We start from the raw sequence: 19,629 nt of genomic DNA, 5'->3' as shown, positions 1-19,629 counted from the left end.
TCCACAGATTTAAAAACATCCAGCCCTTCCAGAAGATCCCTAACCACATCTGCACAGACCCGAGGCCTGGCAGTGCTATCCCCAAGATTGCCCCTACCTGTGGTAGGAGAGCTGTCCTGGTCCCTGTCCAAGAAGACGGTGGCAAAGAGCCAACATTTTTAACAAGTTTTCTCATCTGGCGTAGCCACAAGATTACCATTTGAGTCTAGCAGGGGTCCTACATTACCCGGTGCCCACTCCCAATGTATTTGAAGAAGGACTTTTTGTTGTCCTTAATCCTGGTCGCTAGCCTGAGCTCCACCCCTGCCTTGGCCTTCTTAATAGCCCTCCTACACTCACGGGCCAAGGAGGAGTATTCAATACATATCAATACATACAAATCAAATCAGTTATACTGAGAGGCTCAAAAGCACTGGATTAGCAATGATATTGCTTGGAAGAGACCATACCGTCACACACACAACAGGGTAGCCTGTTGGAGGCTGTGGGTTCTCTTTGCTTTTAGATGTGTCATCATATATCAGGAGCGACACAAGCTGGGGCACAGCTGGAAAAGTCACATCTGCAACGCTGTCCATTTCTTCAATGTACACAATGGCTTTGTTCACCTGAATTGTGAGAGTTAAAAGGTTACATCTACAGCTGAAAATATTTTTAAAAGAAGAGTATTTGCAGCTGTAATTTCTATTGCTAAAATTTATTTTGGTTTTACTCATGAAATATAATTTTCTCTAGTTTCCCCTCACTGTTCCAATGACTTGCTTAAAGGTGTATCTTCTGATATTAACCCCTTTGCTCCCCAAGTTTTCAGCCTCTCTGATTAAGCCTATTCACTGATTAACTGTGGGGAAGGGTAAAATGAATACCCAGGGTGACATCAGCTCTCAGGACACTCAGATAGGGAAAGATAATTCAGATACCAAATGTTAAGAGAAAGCAATGCCTTACTTGTTCATTGACGGTAAAAGCAGGTGGCTAGTTTACCCATCTAAATCCACATTAGGGACCAAATCCAACCATACCTTTAGACTAGTAGATAGCAGTTATGCAGCTAAATTAGTTATGCAAGTGGCATTTTGAGCCAGTTACACATGTTTTAGATTATACTTCCCCTGGATGTCACATAAAGCCATGTACATCACAAAACAGAGGGGAGAAGACTTCCTTCATTTCAGCTCAACAACTGCTTGGGGCCTGGAAAACCCAGATCTTGGTCCCCTCACCTAGAAGGGGTTTGAACATCTCCCACTTCTTGGAGATGTGCCCTGATCATGAGGCCCTGGGCTACAGAGGTCCTTCTTCACAGGAGTACTCCCAACACTTCTCTAAAGTTGGGTGCCCTGTATATTGTCCAGCCAAGTGGGAAAGATATAACATGCCACAACAAGTAAACCTTGGACAATGTGGCTCAGGGGATGGGTACTAGAAGATGGGGTCCCTGAGTTATGGATCAAGAAACCTACATCACTGCCCCAAGCCTCCCTCCACCCTGTAACCAAATCTCCTTCCCTTCTTACCTGTGCAAGCTCCCTTAACATTCTCTATCAGTTTATTATAACATCAGTACATAACCACCTACATAACAACAACAAATGTAAACACAACCTTTACCTGAATCTCAGCTATCATATTTTCATCAGGTTTCAAGTGGACTGTAAATGCTTCTCTCATTTCTCTCACTCCATCATATAGGACCTCAGCTTCAACAAAATGTTCAGTTTCTCCTTCTTTGAATTCAATGTCTGTTTTAGAGACAAACAAGTTAACCTCTTTTCTAAAACCAGTCTACTCAAGTAACATACCTTGTTCAAACAAAACAGTTTGGCTCTTCCCGAATCAGCTTAGGATGACTGCAGTATTGAAATGGGCAAACTAAATAACTAAGCCTAAGTATAAACTTATTAATTTTTATCTGACAAAGGACACATGAATTGCCGGAGTAAATTTTTATAGGTATTTGAGAACGACATTTTAACCACATTTTTGTAGGGGGACCTTGAGTAGATGCCCCCTTGCATATACGCATTTTGAATGGAGATCCAAAAAATGATGCCTAAAAACCAGAGGGTAGGGGTCCAACACTTCTAGGGTACATGCCCCTGAAGTGGAATGCAGAACCCCACCTGTCTAGGCTCCCTGTACAATGCAAGAGGAGAGTTAAAGCATCTAACAGGGTCTAAAACCTGTATGCAGGTCTCAGAACAGGATCTAAAAACCTGCATGCAAAGCAGGGAGCTGTCTGATATCAATGAGATCTGCGTGGACCTGCCTAAAGCTAATAGGAAATGCTTACACAGAGGGAAGCTCTCTAGGAGAGGGGTTCTCAAACTTTTTCTTCCTGAGGCCCAACCTGGCATGCTATAAAAACACCATGGCCCACTTGCATGGCCCCAATAACTGTTTTTCTGCATACCCAGTAGATTAAAAGCTGTATTAAATTGATAATTATACAGTTAGACACACACTCAAGAGAAAGAAGGTATTTTACAGACAACTTTAGTATTTGATACTGTTTAAGAATATTGTTATTTGTTATTTATATTATAGTATTATCTACAGGACCAAACTGAGATCAGCTCCATATGCTAGGCATGTGCACCTACTAATGTGTGAACACATGTAACAACTGACTCATGCCCAAATGTCACTAATTGTTACCTCCCCGCAGGTAAGTCTATGGGGGCATTGGCAAGGTGGGGGAGGAGCTCCCCCCACCCCATAGACACTCACTCCTTGCTTTCCTTTTCATCCCAAAGGTTCCATACTGAGATAAAGCTCCAGATAAGTAAAAACAGGACAACATCATCTCAATGCTGCTGAGACAGCAGACTAGTGCCTCTGAACACAATTTCTCTATCTTCTCCCTTTTTCCCTATTAGGGTTAAATGTTTTATCACACCAGCACTCCTCTGCCAACCAAAAGGGCTTCTGCCTGAGCTCAAAACCAAAACTCTGCTGCCAGAATTGGGAATGATGGTGTGGGGGGAGCTCCTTCCCCACCTCGCCATTCAATGGCTGGACCAAACTGTATGTGAATTCTTATGAAGAAGTCCTGAAGAAGCTCCGGTCTTCTGCTTATCAAGAAGCTCCTGTCTTAGGGATTTAAGTAGCTATAGTTAGGTGCCCATTTTCAACTGAATTTCAATAGGATTCAGGCACCGAAAACTATTCCTCTCTTTCATAAATTCTGAGCCAAAGATCTTCAAGCATGGTAGCAACAGTGATTGAGACTCTTAAAATACAGCACTCACTATTTTTCTATTGTAACAACATCCTGTTATTCATATCCTTCATTCATATGCACAACAGCACTGGCTGGGCTGATGTTTCTAAAGTCCACCATTCAGTGAAAATGCTTACCTTCTGACATTGGATTATAGTCTTCTCCAGAAGTGGCTGACCCATCCTTAGTGTGTATTCTTACAACTGATATTTTGGAGCCGTCTCCCAGACGTAAAACAGGGATCTTTACAACCGCAATCTCTCCAGGCTCCTGAGGCTCTTGAATGCTGTATTTAATTTCAGAAAACTTAATCACTGGTTCTGCAAAGAAATTGGGGGTGGGGAGAAAAATCTCTCTCACTGGATCCGGTAAAATATAATACATGGACTTTCAAAAGACATTCCAATGGAGGTAAGTGGGCCAAAACAAAGCTAAAAAATCTAACAAAAGAAATAGCTGGACATTTCCCAGGATTTATTTGCTGGTAGGTTTACTAAGCCAAAATAAATTCTAATGGAATTATTCTGAAAAGTCTTTTTGTATCCTTCTCAAAAAAAGAGAAAGAGAATAACTTACTGTGGTTTTAGTTCAAGATAGATTTTTAAGAGGAGATGTTGTTAGGCAGGTGGTTATTTGCAAAAGCTATTTATTCTGCTCCTCAGTTATGAAAGGAGGTGGTAAACCTAAACAGGTGTCTTACTTTGATGGAAAGCAAGGCAGAATCCTATTTCATTTTGTGTGTCCCAATGGCCTGTGTAAGTGGCATTTTTCACACTTTAGTGGAATCTGCAATTCTTTTGCCCTTGCAGAATAGACAGGTAAGTGTCTACATAGCTACTATGCAGGTTCAGTTAGATATGTGCTAGCTCGGCAAGTATGGGGTTCCACCCATGTGTACACTGTGTGAGTGTAAATCACAGAATCAAGTCCAGCAAAAACCCATGGTGAAAGAAGGAGGAAGTGACAGCACCAACAGGGCCTGCCCCTGTTTTATCATAAATAGCTGAGTGGGTAGGTACTCACCCAGAAAACAAAAGATCAGGGTTTTAGGCACTGCTAACCCAGCGGGGGTTGGAACTTGCATTTCTCCAACTTTAGGAGACACAGAGCATGTCTACACGTGCAATTAATGCACCTGAATATTACATGCAAAAAATTCAGGCACATTAAACTGTGGCCCCACACACACCTGAATGTGCACCTACCAGGTGCAAATTTGCTCCCAACAGCTGGAACCAGATGTGCAGGCAGACATACTGGCATGTGCGGTTTGTGGCACTACACACTGCACCCATTGAATGTTAAACTGTGTGCGGAGTTGCTACTTTGAAGTGCTGGAACAAAATTTGATATCAAGATTTTCTAGTAGCAAAAAACACCCCCAGAGAAAAAAGTGGACCAAAGTATGCTAAATGGGGAGCTCCCATGCTGAGGTACCCTATGCCCCAGCTAGCCAGGGAGCAGCATGTGGAGACAGGGGAGCAGGCAGCTCCTCCACGTCTGAATACTGTGGAGCCCCTGTGCTGAGGCACCCTGCACCCCGCCAGCCATTCCCCGGCTGGCTGGGGCACAGGGCGTCTCAAGATGGGGAATCAGGCAGCCCTGGGCTGGTAGCTCCCCTATCACTGTGTGCCTCAGTGTGGAAGCTGTGCTGTGGAGCCCCTGTACTAAGGCATGTGCAGCCCCTGTGCTGAGGCATACTGCACCCTAGACAGCCAGGGAGCAGCTGGCTGAGTGCACGGTGCCTCTGCACGGGGGCTGTACAGCATGAGGAAGCAGAGGGGCAGGCAGGGGGACTGCCTGACCCCTGTCTCTGTGTGCTGCTCCCTGGCTGGCTGGAGCCCAGGGTGCCTCAGTATGGGGGCTGCCTCCTGGCTAGCCCTGCGCTGAGGCACCCTGTGTCCCAGCCAGCCCCCACTGCGGCAGGACAGTGTGTGTGTGTGTGTGTGTACGTACACTGTGGCAAAAAGCAGCGGTACAGATTTGTGCTGCTACTATTTGCACTGCTGCAAATACATGTCCCTGCTTGTGTGGTCAATGGGAGCAGTTCAGCCCAGGGCTGCTCCTGCCCTGCTCTGCCCCCCCCGTAGTAGCCAAAGGGAGCTCCAGGCTCCTCCAGGTGCCAGCCCTGGGCTGGCAGGGGATTTGGGGGCTGTTCCACAGGGCAGGGGAGAGCTATTCCAACATCTGCCTCCCAGACACATGAGGATTGGGATGGGTCCTGATCTCCACGTGGCTGGAAAGGAAGCTGGCGGGCAACTGGGACAGCTCCCCCAGCCATCTGGAGATCAAGGCCACGAAGAAGACTGGCCACAAAGACCCCCCTGGAGCTACCTGGAAAACAGTTGTCTCCAGATCCAGAGCACGCACAGCTAGGGCCACTTCTCCCCTGGCACTGCACAACAGGTACACTCCCCTCACTACACAGGAGGAGTCTCCAACAGAGACATAGGAGGAGGAGGTAACTATTCAGGAGGTAAGTATCCCACCCCTAGGAGGAGACGCCGGGGTGGGAATACTTACTTTTCTCTTTGCTCCCTGTTGCAAGCCACAGACCCAGGAGGGAAGGCTGCATGGAAGAGGTCAACAGATGCCTCAGACAATGGAGCTATTGAAAGGGGTTCAGTTACCTCAACCACAGCACACACTTCAGAGAAAGAGAGGACTTCTAGGACGAGATGGCATTCACCTCACACAGAGAAGTAAGGCCCTGTTCTCAGCCAGGATGGCTGATCTACTAGATAGGGCTTTAAACTGACTTTGCTGGGGAACGGGGAAACTCCAAGTGAAGCATGCCCAGGGACTGGCACACAGGATAGCTCCCTTGTGGAGGACACTAGCACAACTTGTTTCTGAAAATGCTAACCAAACCATTCTCCCACAGTCTGTCAGGAAAACAAGGGTGTCAATTGAGGGCCTCAGCTGCCTGTACACCAATGCGAGGAGCATGGGAAATAAGCAGGAGGAGCTAGCCCTCTAGTGGGCAATATGACCTGGTAGGGATCGTGGAGACCTGGTGCGACTCCTTGCATGACTGGAGTGTAGCCATAGAGGGCTACACCCTGCAACACTCTCCTGGACCTGGTCTGAACCAAGGGAGATGATCTGGTGTGTGGCTTGAACATTGAGGGTAACCTGGGTGACAATGACCCTGAAATTATCAGGGTCACTGTCCGCCGCAAGGTCAACAACTCAACCAGCAGGATTGAAGTCCTGGACTTCAAGAATGCTGACTCTGACAGGCTCAGAGCATTAGTAGGGAAGGTGATGGAGAAACAAGGAAGGGAAGTCAAAGGGGTGCACGAAGAGTGGTCATTGCTCAAGCACACGATCCTCGAAGCACAAAATTTCATAGATTTCATAGACATTAGGGCTGGAAGGGACCTTGGAGGATCATTGAGTCCAGCTGCCCGCCCAAAGGGCAGGAAGTCAGCTGGGGTCATAGGATCCCAGCAAGATAATCATCCAATTTACTCTTGAAGGTGTTCAACGTAGGCGCTTGAACCACCTCTGAAGGCAGGCTATTCCAGACCTTAGGGGCTCGAACAGTAAAGAAATTCTTCCTTATCTCCAGCCTGAAATGGTCTTACAGTACTTTATAACTGTTAGACCTTGTCATCCCTTGGGGCGCTCTGGTGTACAATCGTTCCCCCAGATCCTGGTGAACACCCCTGATAAATTTATAGGTGGCCATCAGATCACCCCTGAGCCTGCGCTTTTCCAGGCTAAAGAGACCCATAGCTCTCAACCTGTTGTCATAAGCTCTGTTTTCCTGACCTCTGATCACACGCATGGTTCTTCTCTGGACTCTCTCAAGCTTCTCCACATCCTTTTTGAATTGTGGTGCCCAAAACTGGACACAGTACTCCAGCTGCGGCCTCACCAAGGCCAAATACAAGGGGAGAATGACGTCCTGGGATTTGCTTGAGAAGCATCTATGGATGCAAGCCAGTGTTTTGGTTGCTTTACTAGCCACAGCATCACATTGAAAGCTCACGTTCATCTTGTGGTCAGTCATGACCCCCAAGCCCTTTTCATCTGTAGGGCTAACCAGTGTAACACTGCCAAGTCTATAAGGATGCTGCAGGTTTTTCCTCCCAAGGTGAAGAACCTTTTATTTTTCAGTGTTAAACACCATCAGGTTCTCATCCGCCCATTTGCTGAGCCTGTTAAGGTCAGCCTGGATCGCCTTCCTGTCTTCAGGTGTGGATGCTTTGCCCCAAAGTTTGGTGTCATCGGCGAACTTGGCCAGTCCGCTTCTGACTCCAGTGTCCACATCATTAATGAAGATGTTGAACAATATGGGTCCAAGGACAGAGCCTTGGGGGACCCCACTGGTCACAGGGCGCCATGATGATTGACTTCCATCAATTACCACCCTCTGAGTCTGACCATAGAGTCAATTTCCCAGCCAGAGGATCATGGTGGACTCAAGGCCACAACTGGCCAGTTTCATCAAGAGGTGATCATGGCATATCCGATGGAAGGCTTTTTTTTAAGTCAAGATATATGACATCAATCTCTTCTCCCTTGTCCAGGTGATAGGTCACCTGGTTGTAAAAGGAAATGAGATTGGTCAAGCAAGACCTACCCACAACAAACCTGTGCTGGCTATCCCTCAGGATGTTGGCTTCGGCCAGTCCATTAAGGATGGCCTCTTTAATAAACTTTTCTAAGATCTTCCCTGGGATAGAGGCCAGGCTGATGGGCCTATTGTTGCTGGGTCCACTTTCCTCCCTTTCTTGAAGACAGGCACCACATTGACCTTCTTCCAGTCTTCGGGAACTACACCAGAGCGCCAGGAGTTCTCAAAGATCTGTGCTAGAGGCTGGGCTATGATGCTCGCCAGCTCCTTAAGTACCCTGGGGTGTAGATTGTCAGGGCTAGCTGACTTGAAGGTATCCAGCCTCTCAAGATGTTCCTTCACGAGGTCAGCATTGATGGAGGGCAGGGGATCTCCGTCACCCAGACCTCCCTGTCCCGTAGTGGGCATGGGCGTCCCATGGGACTGATGAAAGACCGACGCAAAGTACCCATTTAATAGGTTGGCTTTTTCCTGGGCATCAATTGTCAGTTGTCCCATCTGGTTTAGCAGGGTCCAATGTTGTCCTTGCTTTTCCTCCGGCTCCCCATATATCTGAAAAAGGACTTTTTATTGTCCTTGATGCTCAAAGCTAGTTGGAGTTCAGTTGCAGCCTTGGCTTTCCTGGTTTGCTCCCTGCAGGACTGGACCAGTGCAGAATGTTCCTCCTTGGAGGTAAATCCCATCCTCCATCCTTTGTAGGCCTTTCTTTTTAGCCTCAGGAGGTCTGCTAGATCCCTGGAGAGCCAGAGGGGCTGCTGTGCCCTCTTGCTGCCTTTCCTCCAAGATGGAATAGAATTAGCTTGTGCATTGAGGATCACTCCCTTGAGGAGCAACCACTCTTCCTGAACTCCCCTCCCCGAGGGGTCGTGGTCCCTTAGGGCCTCACAGACAAGCCTCCTGAGCTTGTCAAAGTCGGCTTTCCTGAAGTCAAGGACTTCTGTGTTGCTGACTTGCCAGCTTTACAGCGGATGGTGAAGGTGATCAGTTCATGGTCACTGTCACCCAGCTTCCCACCAATCACTAGGTCGCCGAATAGGTCATCCCCAGTAACCAGTACCAGGTCGAGCAGCGCTTTACCTCTCATTGGCCCATAAACTTTTTGAGTCAGGTAGAGGTCATTCACGCACGAGAGGAAGCTTTGCGACCGCTCGGATTTTCCTGAGTGATCCTCCCACAAGATGTCTGGGTAGTTGAAGTCACCCATGACAACCATGGCCCTGGAGCATGTGGCCTCAGCCAGTTCCCAGGTGAACTGGTCAAGTTCTTGACTTGGGTGGGAGGTCTGTAGTAGACTCCCACTGTTGTGTCCCCTGTGCCATGTTCCCCACGGATTTTAACCCAGAGGGTCTCCAGTCGTCCACCCTGGTCGCCAACATCAGCTTCTAGGGACGCGTAGCTTTCCTTAACATAGACAGCTACAACCCCGCCCCTCTTATCTATTCGATCTCTCCAGTACAAGGTATAGCCATCTATACCCGTGGTCCAGTCATGGGTGGAGTCCCACCAGATCTCCGTTATCCCTATGATGTCATAATTGTTTGTGTTAAGCAGGAGGACGAGTTCCTCCTGCTTATTCCCCAAGCTCCTGGCATTTGTGTACAGTGTCCCCTTGGGGGCGCTTGCCTTGCCTACAGATTGTACCAGGGCTGGGGCAGGGGCAGAATCCCTTAAGTGCCTTGGTCTGCTGGCTTTGCAAGGGTTGCTCAGCGGGCCAGCAGTGGCAGTAGTCACCATTCCTGCAAAGGGACACTGGGGTCTTCTTAAAAATGAAAAAAGAGGTACACGCACAGTGGAAGCTAATGATGATCCTCAAGGAGGACTATACTTTAGTGGCCAGCACTTGTAGGGAAATGATTAGGAAAGCCAAGGCAGCGACGGAGTTTAGGTTAGCCACAGGAGTCAAGGACAATAAGAAGTCCTTCTTTAGGTATATAGGCAATAGAAGGAAAACAAATGGAGGCGTGGGACCCTTGCTTAACACCTCAGGACAGCTGGTAACTGACATTCAGGAAAAAAACGAACTCCTGAATGCCCACTTTGCTTCGGTATTTCACTGGACCATGGAGAAAGTCAAGCGAGATGAAGCTCATAGGGGGCATGCCGGGACTGTCAGCCTCTCCACTGTGGTTGCTGAGCGGAGGCAATACCAACTAGAAAAGCTAGACATTTATAAGTCAGCAGGACCGGATGGACTCCATCTGAGAGTGCTGAAGGAGTTGGCTGAGGTCATCATGGAACCCCTGGCAAAGCTCTTTCAGAATTTGTGGTGCACAGGGGAAATCCCTGAGGATTGGAAGATGGCCAACATTATGCCCATCTTTAAGAAGGGGAAGAGAGAGTATCTGGGCAACTACAGACCAATCAGCCTAACCTCTATCCCAGGGAAAATCCTGGAAAAGCTCATTAAAGTATCTATGTAAAATACGCTTGTGGAAGGTAGGATTCTGAATGACAGCCAGCATGGCTTTGTCATGGGTAGGTCTTGTCTTACCAATCTCATCTCCTTCTCTGACCAGGTCTGTCACCACCTGGACATGGGAGACGAGGTAGACATTATATACCTAGACTTCCAAAAGGCTTTTGATCTAGTATCCCATGATATCCTTGTGGGAAAACTGGAAGATTGTGGGCTCAGCTGCTTGACAGTTCAGTGGGTGGGAAACTGGCTACAGGGTAGGACCCAGAGAGTTCTCATGAACAGATCTGTGTTGTCTTGGAGTGAAGTGGCTAGTGGCATCCCTCAGGGGTCCATGCTTGGACCAGTGCTTTTCAACACCTTTATCAAAGATTTGGATGGGGGAGTGAAAAGCTCACTGGCCAAGTTCGTGGATGACACCAAGTTATGGGGCAGTGTGGCCATGCCAGAAGATAGGTTGCTGACACAGGCAGACCTAGACAGGCTCAAGAGTTGAGCAGACCAGAACCAGATGAAGCTTAACACTTCCAAATATACGATGCTCCATCTAGGGGCAAATAATCCTCAACATACATACAGGCTCGGAGATGACAGCTTGACCTGCACCATGGCTGAAAGGGACCTAGGGGTAATGATTGACCACCACATGACCATAAGCTGTCAGTGCGATGAGGTGGTCAGCAGGACAAACAACACGTTGGCATGCATCAACCGATGCATCTCATGTAAATCTAAGGAAGTGATACTCCTGCTGTACTTAGCACTGGTGAGACTGCAGTTGGAGTACTGTGTCCAGTTCTGGGTGCCACACTTCAATAAGGACGTAGAAAGACTTGAGAAGGTCCAGAAAAGAGCCACATGTATGATCAGGGACTTGCAAGGCAAGCCATACGAGGAGAGGCTGAGGGACCTGGGCCTGTTTAGCCTAAAGAAGAGAAGGTTGAGAGGGGACTTGATAGTGGCTTACTGCTATCTCAGAGGAGTGCATCAGGAGCTCGGTGAACAACTGTTCACTAGAGTACCCCTGGGGAAGACCAGGACCAATGGATACAAACTCCTGGAAGGTTGCTTCAGGCTTAATACCAGGAAAAACTCCTTCACAGTCAGGGTGATCAGACTGTGGAATAAACTCCCTCCAGAGGTGGTGCAGTCACCTACCCTGGAGGTTTTCAAGAGGATACTGGACAGTCACCTCGCTGGGGTCACCCCAGTTGTCTTCCTGCCTAGAGCAGGGGAGCTGGACCTGATGATCTGCAAGGTCCCTTCCAGCCCCTAACAACCTATGAATCTATGAAATGCATCCAAATCTCCACATGGCTGGAAGGCAGCATCCTGCTGAATTGGGACAGCTCTCCCTGTGGCCCTCTGCTGCCTAGGTTGACTAGGAGCAATTTGTTCCTGGTCAGCATCTACGTATGTGCTTCAGTGTATTAAAGTTCTAGTACCTGTATCTACAGATCCTAGAAAAAGGCACATTAGATGAATCTCCTGCAGAGTAGCTACTGTGCACATGTAGATGGTGTTGCTTTACTGCACATTTGATTAGTCTAATGTGCAGTATAACATCTTGTGTAGACACACCCCCTGTGCTCTAACCAAAAGGCCAAAGTTTAGGAATTATCTGTGCAGGGAGTAGAACTGAAAATGGTTTGTGTGTGTCAAAAATGCTACTTACATAGCTGAAAAACTGGTATTTGGGTGCATAAAGTGGAATAGGATTCTACCCATCCCACAGAAGTCTCTCCTTATCCCTGCAAGTTTAGGAATTTGCTTTGAAAGTCTAGCTCAACAAATCTACAGTTCTTTCAACGTGATCCTGTTTGGAGCTCTCTTATTAGTACAACATCCCATTATGCAAAACAACAAGTAGTTTTGGAATACTACTGGAGAAGGTCAAGTGAGGATTATTCACCCTGTCTCAGTATATGATAACAGAGACATTCAGTGAAATGAGAGGTGATAAATTCAAAACTAACAGAAGTAGATACTTCATAAAATGCAATATTTGTGTGTGTGGAATTCATTGCTTCAAAATGTCACATGACAAACGGAATTCAATAAAGGGATTACATACTTATAAGGATTGCTATAGAATTCAGAGTTGCAACAGCAAGTATTAAAAACAAGCAAACAAGAGGTTCTAAATATTTTACTTCAAAGCATAAACCATTGTCCAACTACTAGGATCAGAGGAAACTTCCCCTGTGGATAGGTCATGTAATGATTGTTCATTGCAGGTTTTTTTGCAATTAAAATAGGAATACTATATATTACAGGCTGGCCCTTTTGCACTTTCCTTTGAACCTTTGCACAACCCTTGAACCTTTGGTACTGGCCACTGATAATGTTGCAACACTTGTTCAAATGTCTGTATTTGAACACAAAGACACTTAAAAACTCACTGTCTTCTTCATCCTTTATCCTGACCAAGGTCTCTTTCTGCTCTCCAATAGAGGCACCAAATATGGAGTTGCTTTTCGGTGTTCCAAGCACTAATCTGAATTCCTCCTCTTCTTCATAAATGGCATCATCTTCCAGTATTACCACACAGAGCTTCTCAATCTCTCCTGTAGACAGGAGACATGTACGTATTGGATAATGTAATGGTACCACAGAAGATAGGATAAAAGTCAAACACACTCTCTAAAGTACTCTAAATATATATATATATATATATATTTAAATATAATCTCAGGGGAGTGGAAACAAAGAATTTAGTAATACTTTTCTCTTGTATTTTATTCAAATCTCATACAGCACAGTTAAGTGTTAATATTCATAATAATTGGATAAACACAACTGGGAAAATTTCTGAACCATTGGGAGAAGAGATACAGGCTACAACCAAGGGGCCCCTCCCTTCCAATGTAGCATCCACCTCACTGAGCCATACACCCACAAGTTAATCCTCGTTTCTCCACATAATTCCCCTCTCCTGGCTTCCTCTTGGGCCAGCTTCAAGAGGGGTGATGAAGGGCCTGGGAAATTTGCTAAAAAGCTGGAGACAAGTTCAAACTCCTCTTAGGCAGGGGGAGCCTAGAACCTAGAAATGCTAGGCTCCTGAGCCCTACATGGTTGCCTAGGCACTACAGAATTGTACTAACTGCACTAATAAATGAAAGTGCCCTCCTCTTTTACTTCTTGTAGGCATGTTTGCAGGGCGATTCTATTTCAACACAGGGCAAAATAGAAGCCCACACTATACTAAGTGCCAAAAACTGCACTCACAAGTGCCATTTGAGATTACAGACAGAACAGCAGCTCCCCATTACAACTCAGTGTAGCTTTGTAGGAAACACTGTAAGTTGCAATGATCCCTTGGATCAAACCAAAGTTCACTTTTCAGTCTGGGAGCTGGGGTTTCCAGCTGCTTGCTGCGAGCCTACAGCCCGGCCTCTGTAATAACACCACTCCCCCATGGACATGGGCAACTGGTACCTCCTGAGTCAGTGACCGGGGGGAGGGTCCCCACAACTGATTGTGCTGACCGGGGGAGGTAGGGAGTGGGGGACACGGCAATTATGTGGCACTTCTGGGTCAGCATGATTGACTGAGGGGGACCCCCCCCATCGCCCAGTCAGCACGATTAGGCGCAGGGAGACTGTGGGGATTGCTTCTCCTGGCACCCCCACTCCATGGCCAGCGCTCTCGGGGAGGCACCAGTGCTCTTGCCTGCCCCCGCTGCCCATTGCCTAAGCAGGGAATGCTGGCTGTCAGGGGGTGCACCAGCGCTCTCAGGGGGTGCATGTGCACCCCCTACACATCGCCACTGCCCACAGACACAAATTACAGGACATGCTACATTTTGGAGGGTGCTCATCTGAATTCAATGAAGGTTCAGATTTTCATGGGATCAGGCCCTTTTAAAAGAGGACTACAGTCATGCACTTCTGTTTAGTCATAGCTGTAGACCACTTTCTGGGGCCAGATCAGGGAAAAATTGTCACTTCTGTCTGTACCTTAAGCGCATAAAGCAAAATGGGATTTAGTTTCAGGTATCTAAGTATTTGTTTACACTTTGTCAAATAATCACTGATGTGCACCTGTTAGGAGGATCAAATCTCTGTTACTTTTCTTTACATACATTAAATACACACACACGTTTATGTATGTATATGTGCATATACATCTTTATGTTTATACATAAAACATACATATATACAAACACATATGTGCATACATAGACACACACATATATAAATATACATGCAGAGTGCATCAGAAGCACAGCAAGTAATTCATAGATATAGTCTGATTTTCCCCTCGTTCTTCATTTTTAGCTATAACATTTAAAAGTGTTAGTCACAGAGCACTACCACTTGCTGAAAGCCCACATTGCTGTTTCCTCATTTAAAAAAATACTTGGTATATTGTAGTTCTACCCAAGATGTCCTAGGAGTTTGGCTTTTGATACTCAGCAGCACTATATTTTGCTCAAAAGCGCTGAAGGTAGTATTTTCTTTGAAGTAATTCCAATTCTCACTGAAAAGCTCTTACCTGGAAGAAATGTGATTACAGAGTCATCAGTGTTTGGCCTCTCCTCATAATCCATCATCACTTGGGCAGAACCCTGGCGAGTGTAACAACGGACTGTAGATTTATGATTAATATCACCACTCCGATAAATGGGCACCATCAATTGTCCGTCTTTTTCATTTACTGTGTACATTGGTTCCTTGAACTGGACTTTGGGCACTGCAAATAGAAGGGTTTTATACATTATACCATAGAGTCTATATGATGAAAATGCCCATGGTATATGGAGAAAGGGTGTTAATTAAATTCAGGAACAGAAGCATAAGGCATGAATCCACTTCCTCTGCTGACCTTTTACAGAAACCAAAGAGGGTTCAAATCAACCTATACTTTTTAAACAATATAGATGTTAAAATATTTTTACAATCCTATGCAATCGACTGCTATATTGATCACAGCAACTGAGGATTTGGTGAGTTTTGATTAAATGGTATACGGTTTCTTTCTGTGGGTATTTTTTTTTCTGCCTGGGTACTAAGGGGTCTTTTCTAGGCTCGATGCATAGAAAATTTGTGTGTGTAATTCTTATTAGGGCAAAGTAAATATTCCACTAGAAACTGGTGTTAACTTCAGTAAGTGAAACTTCAACAAAATTCTGAATTGTACAGTTAGAGAGCAATTCAGTATAATGGAATTCATTTGCAGAAACTTGAGACCGGTAAAGATTAAATCTGTCTATTTATCGAATAACTAAGAGATTCTGCAAGGCTTTGTGCTGGTTGTTAAATATTTTATGAATTTTCCATTTATTACTTGATTATGAACAAAGCAAGTCAGACAATGTACACTGTTCTTATTCCTTTAGCAGAAAATATAATAATAAAAGCCACTTGTGATACATATAAGATACATATTAAGATTTGAACAACCACGAGAAACTTAAACTTCCTTGGATTTGGTAGCTCGAAGTTATGCATGGTACATGAAGAACTTTCAATCTAAGGAAACTTTCAATCTGTTTGTACTAACAGCCTCCATACCACTGATGTGAATATTCATATAAATAGACAGATTCACTCATGTGCCTCAGGCCTTAGCTAACACAATTACAGCTCATGATGAATCTACTTATCCAGAGCCAACCACTTACAGGTATGGAGTGAGGCAGCAAATGAACCGGTGAAAGCAATAACCTACCTGTTCCAACTTTGTACATCATTTTCTTTTACTAGGTCAAAACCCCCAAAATTTAATTATAAAAATTACCTGCAATACATAATTATATGTCAAATAGCTCACACTGTTATCAGAAGAGTTCCTGTATCTTGTGTGTGCACATTATGTACTAATACCAGAAAAGATTTCTGTGTTACACTTACAGTCAGTAACAGTGTCATTGATAAAGATGGTAGTCTTGCTAGGCTCCCCAAGCGCTGCATTCACAGGCAGACGGAGAACTAGTTCAAACTTCTCTGGACCTTCCAGCATTGGTTGTCCCAGATCATCCAGGATGGTCACTCGGAGAGTCTGCATGTTGACTCCAGGAGCAAAATCCAGGTTACGGCTGATACCCACATAATCAACTCCAGCTGTTTGGGAAGCAAAAATAATATAGCTGCTCATTCTCATGTATTAAGATTTTTTGGGGTATTTCTGGAATGTTTAAAAAAAAATCAAGAAAAACCGCCTATTACTTTAGAAAGCTTCTTTTTTGCCACTTGAAACACAAAATTAGGAAAAAGACCATAAAAAGCTACTCTCCAACAGACTCGATTAATTGAGCCTGCTCTGATGCACTGTAATTACAGTGGGCTGGAGGAGTCTCGATGCACATGTAAAGGCGCCCTAAGAATTTGGCAAATACACTGAGCATCATGCACTATTTTAGCTCTGTATTTTCTCACATACAACACACTCCCAAATAAAACATGTGCCTTATTTTTGGGATGTATAATGTAGAAAAAAGATTTCTCCAGAGCCATGGCTGACTTTATGGCATAGAGTAAGTCTTCCTGGATTCAAGAGTAGTCTGAAAACTAAACTGTCTCCTGGGATGACACACTTCCTGGACACTCTGTGGTCCCAGGAAGTCACTAGGTTAAGCCCCAGACCTATGCAAGGGCAGTAACAAAGGTTCTTTATACAGTTCTTTATATACATTCCTATAAAATAAAGTGTTGTTTCCATATCACAAGCCTCATCAAGATTCCACCAGTAGCTCACTTGCCGCTTCAGGCATAGGCTACAGTGCTCAGCCAACACCTATGGCTATGAGAGGGTTAACAAGGACTTGGCTCTTTCTGCTTGCTGAGCTAGACACAAGCAGCAGCTTTCTTGGCAGCAATATGGCACACACAGGGTGCACCCACACATGAACTTAATGCGACATAATAAACTGCAGAACAGTTTGTGCCAGAGTTTACTGCTACCAGGCGCCACGTTTACATGTGCATCGGGGACCACAGCATGTTGAGCTGGGTAGTAGCAGCCCCGGTTGGTGAGGGACCCCAGGGGCCAGGCTGCCAGCTTGAAGCTGCTCTGACCCGGCTCAATATGCTGTGGAGGGGCTAGCTAGTGTGGAGCTAGCCTGCAGCCAGCCCCTGTACTGAAGCACCCTTATTCCCCAGCCATCCCTGTCAGCGTCGACACATGTGTTTCTGTACACTAACTAACACCACCATAGGATAGTACTTATGTTTACAAGTTCTATCCTATGGAGGAGTTAATTTACTGTAGCTTAATAGGGTTGCATGTATAGATGCTAAGAATTTACTGAGGAGCTAATTAGGCAACTCCATAGCAAATGTCTTGTGTAGATGTGTCTACAATTTCTCTAGGTGTGCTTCTTTTCCAGCAAACAAAACAACTTCCCACTTAACACATGTGCCTCAATTTGGGGGGGGGGGGGGGGATGGCGTTCATACTGTATGCAAGAAAATATGGTATTTACTGATCACAGGCAGTTTACATATAACTTTACAATGTAGTTACAAAAAGAAAGTAACAGACTGCAAGTATCTACAAATGACCTGAAACAGACCTGTGAAAGTCCTTCTGTTTCACAATGGCAGGAGCATACCCCCCACCTCATCATGCAGTCAACACAGCAAGTCAGCATTAAAGTGACTTCAGTGTTGGTTCAAGCACTGGATTGATAAACTGTGGGGACAGACACTTGCTTTTTTTTTTTTTTTTTTGTACACATTCCCCTGATGGTATTTACAGTTACCTTTCTAAGCATCTCCCATTGCTTAATTGATCCTTATTATAGGTCTGTAGCTTTTTGCTACTTAATTAAAATGTTCTTCCCACACTGCATCTAAATGTGCTATTTATCACCTTTGAGTAATGATAGTAATTATTTTCCTTCTCCTCCACAACAGAACATCATGTATTTGCCAAAAAAAATCTCTTGCTTCAGCTTTTTTCTACACTGTTGTTAGGGGACACGGTTTGGGCAGTTGTTAGGCTCCAAGTTTGGGCAGAATCTAACCTGTCTTTTTCTGTCAATTTTTTACTTGCATTCACATGTGTATTTGGAGCCTCACACCCTGATGTATCACAATCACAGAAAATTACATATTATTGCGACTCTGTTTTTCAAATCTATTGTAGGTACCAGTCCTTGGCTTTGTAAAATGTTGTTTTCATTTTTAAAATTATGACAGCACAAAAATGAATGTAAACATTTCCATATCAAACCTGTAATGCCTGGGCATCTCATATATCCAAAAAAATTCTATCAAACTTTACAAATAATTAAAAAATAAGACAAATTTAAGTCCGTTTTCCCTCTCCCAACCCCCCTGCCATGAAACAGTAAATGCCTCAAAATATGGGTTTGGAATAGAACTACCTCTTAATCCATAAACATGAGTGTAACATTATTTAATTATTTTCTACCAGCCCAGATGCCTACAAGAATGCGACAGCAATGAAGGTTTTCATTTGTTCCCAGCTTAACATTTATAATACCTGTCTTGTTTGGTTTTCTAGTCAATTTCTAATATCCAAATACTATTTTCCCTTTTTCTCTTATATAAATATTTTACATGACTTAATTATATGCCTTTCAATATTAAGTTACATTTATATTTACTACCTTTTTCTATTTTGCCAACAGCGTTATTACATATTTGCTAAAAAAAGAAAAGATTGTTTTCAGTTTAATTAATCTGAATTTCACTGAAACGTTATTTGTTCTTTGCCTGCATATTATTAACTTATATATGCAGGAGTAGACAATATTTAATTAATTTTGTTTCCCTTATACAAAGTAGTTGCTACACCTGCTCCTTGAATTTAATATGACAACTGGTAATTTACCAGCAAATTTAACTGACACCCCTATAAAACCCTAGATTACCCAAATATTTCTAAAATGGTTCATCCCTTGACCATTTCTGCAAAGTAATTTTTTGTGTTGTGACCATAATATCTAGATGAGAAACAGGAAAGAGTCCAGCAGTTCTGGCTCTCAGAGTTTGTGACAGCAGGAAAATGTGTTTTTCTTTCAGGTAGGCGGATTCCAAAGAGGTCTGGGACCTAAGTTGTAAACTCAAATAAAATACAAAGGAATGTACTCAAAGAAGATAGTCGGCTGTGCTCTTTCCTCTTGTCTCCCTCAAGATATTTACCATCACTTCAGGCCTTTGTAGACTGAATTTCAACCAGTTTGCTAACATCCTTAATGTCATACACAAAATGTCAGTGAACAGACTCAAGTACAACCTCTGAGTTAGATGGTATGGAAATAATATTTAGTATTATCTATCTACTGAAGATGCAATATTTTGTATCTCCTCATTAACCCTGATGAGAGCCCAAAATGCTCATTGAATAAGAGGAGTGACAAGAATAAATCCTCACAGACATTATTCTTAAAAGCATAGATTTTGTAGTAACTTGATGAGTCTTGGGATGTGCAAC

The 19,629-nt window shown here is 44.5% G+C and overlaps 1 protein-coding gene across 3 annotated transcripts in view; it reads right to left on the bottom strand.

Moving 5' to 3' along the window:
- The window catches only part of FREM3 (FRAS1 related extracellular matrix 3), a 129,531-nt gene that overhangs the window by 19,852 nt on the left and 90,050 nt on the right, over positions 1-19,629 (bottom strand). For all 3 annotated transcript variants that reach the window (XM_059722027.1, XM_059722026.1, XM_006275641.4), the window contains exons 8-13: positions 16,080-16,289; positions 14,722-14,919; positions 12,627-12,791; positions 3,361-3,543; positions 1,612-1,742; positions 450-608 (exon numbers count right to left, since the gene is read on the bottom strand). In XM_059722027.1, the coding sequence (XP_059578010.1) occupies positions 450-608; positions 1,612-1,742; positions 3,361-3,543; positions 12,627-12,791; positions 14,722-14,919; positions 16,080-16,289 (1,046 nt within the window). The remainder of the gene's footprint in view (positions 1-449; positions 609-1,611; positions 1,743-3,360; positions 3,544-12,626; positions 12,792-14,721; positions 14,920-16,079; positions 16,290-19,629) is intronic.

The sequence above is a fragment of the Alligator mississippiensis genome, chromosome 2 (genome assembly GCF_030867095.1).
Source record: "Alligator mississippiensis isolate rAllMis1 chromosome 2, rAllMis1, whole genome shotgun sequence".
In the NCBI taxonomy this organism is placed as follows: domain Eukaryota; kingdom Metazoa; phylum Chordata; order Crocodylia; family Alligatoridae; genus Alligator; species Alligator mississippiensis.
Note: the sequence above shows the minus strand (reverse complement) of the source record. Positions and strands in the feature narration are given on the sequence as shown.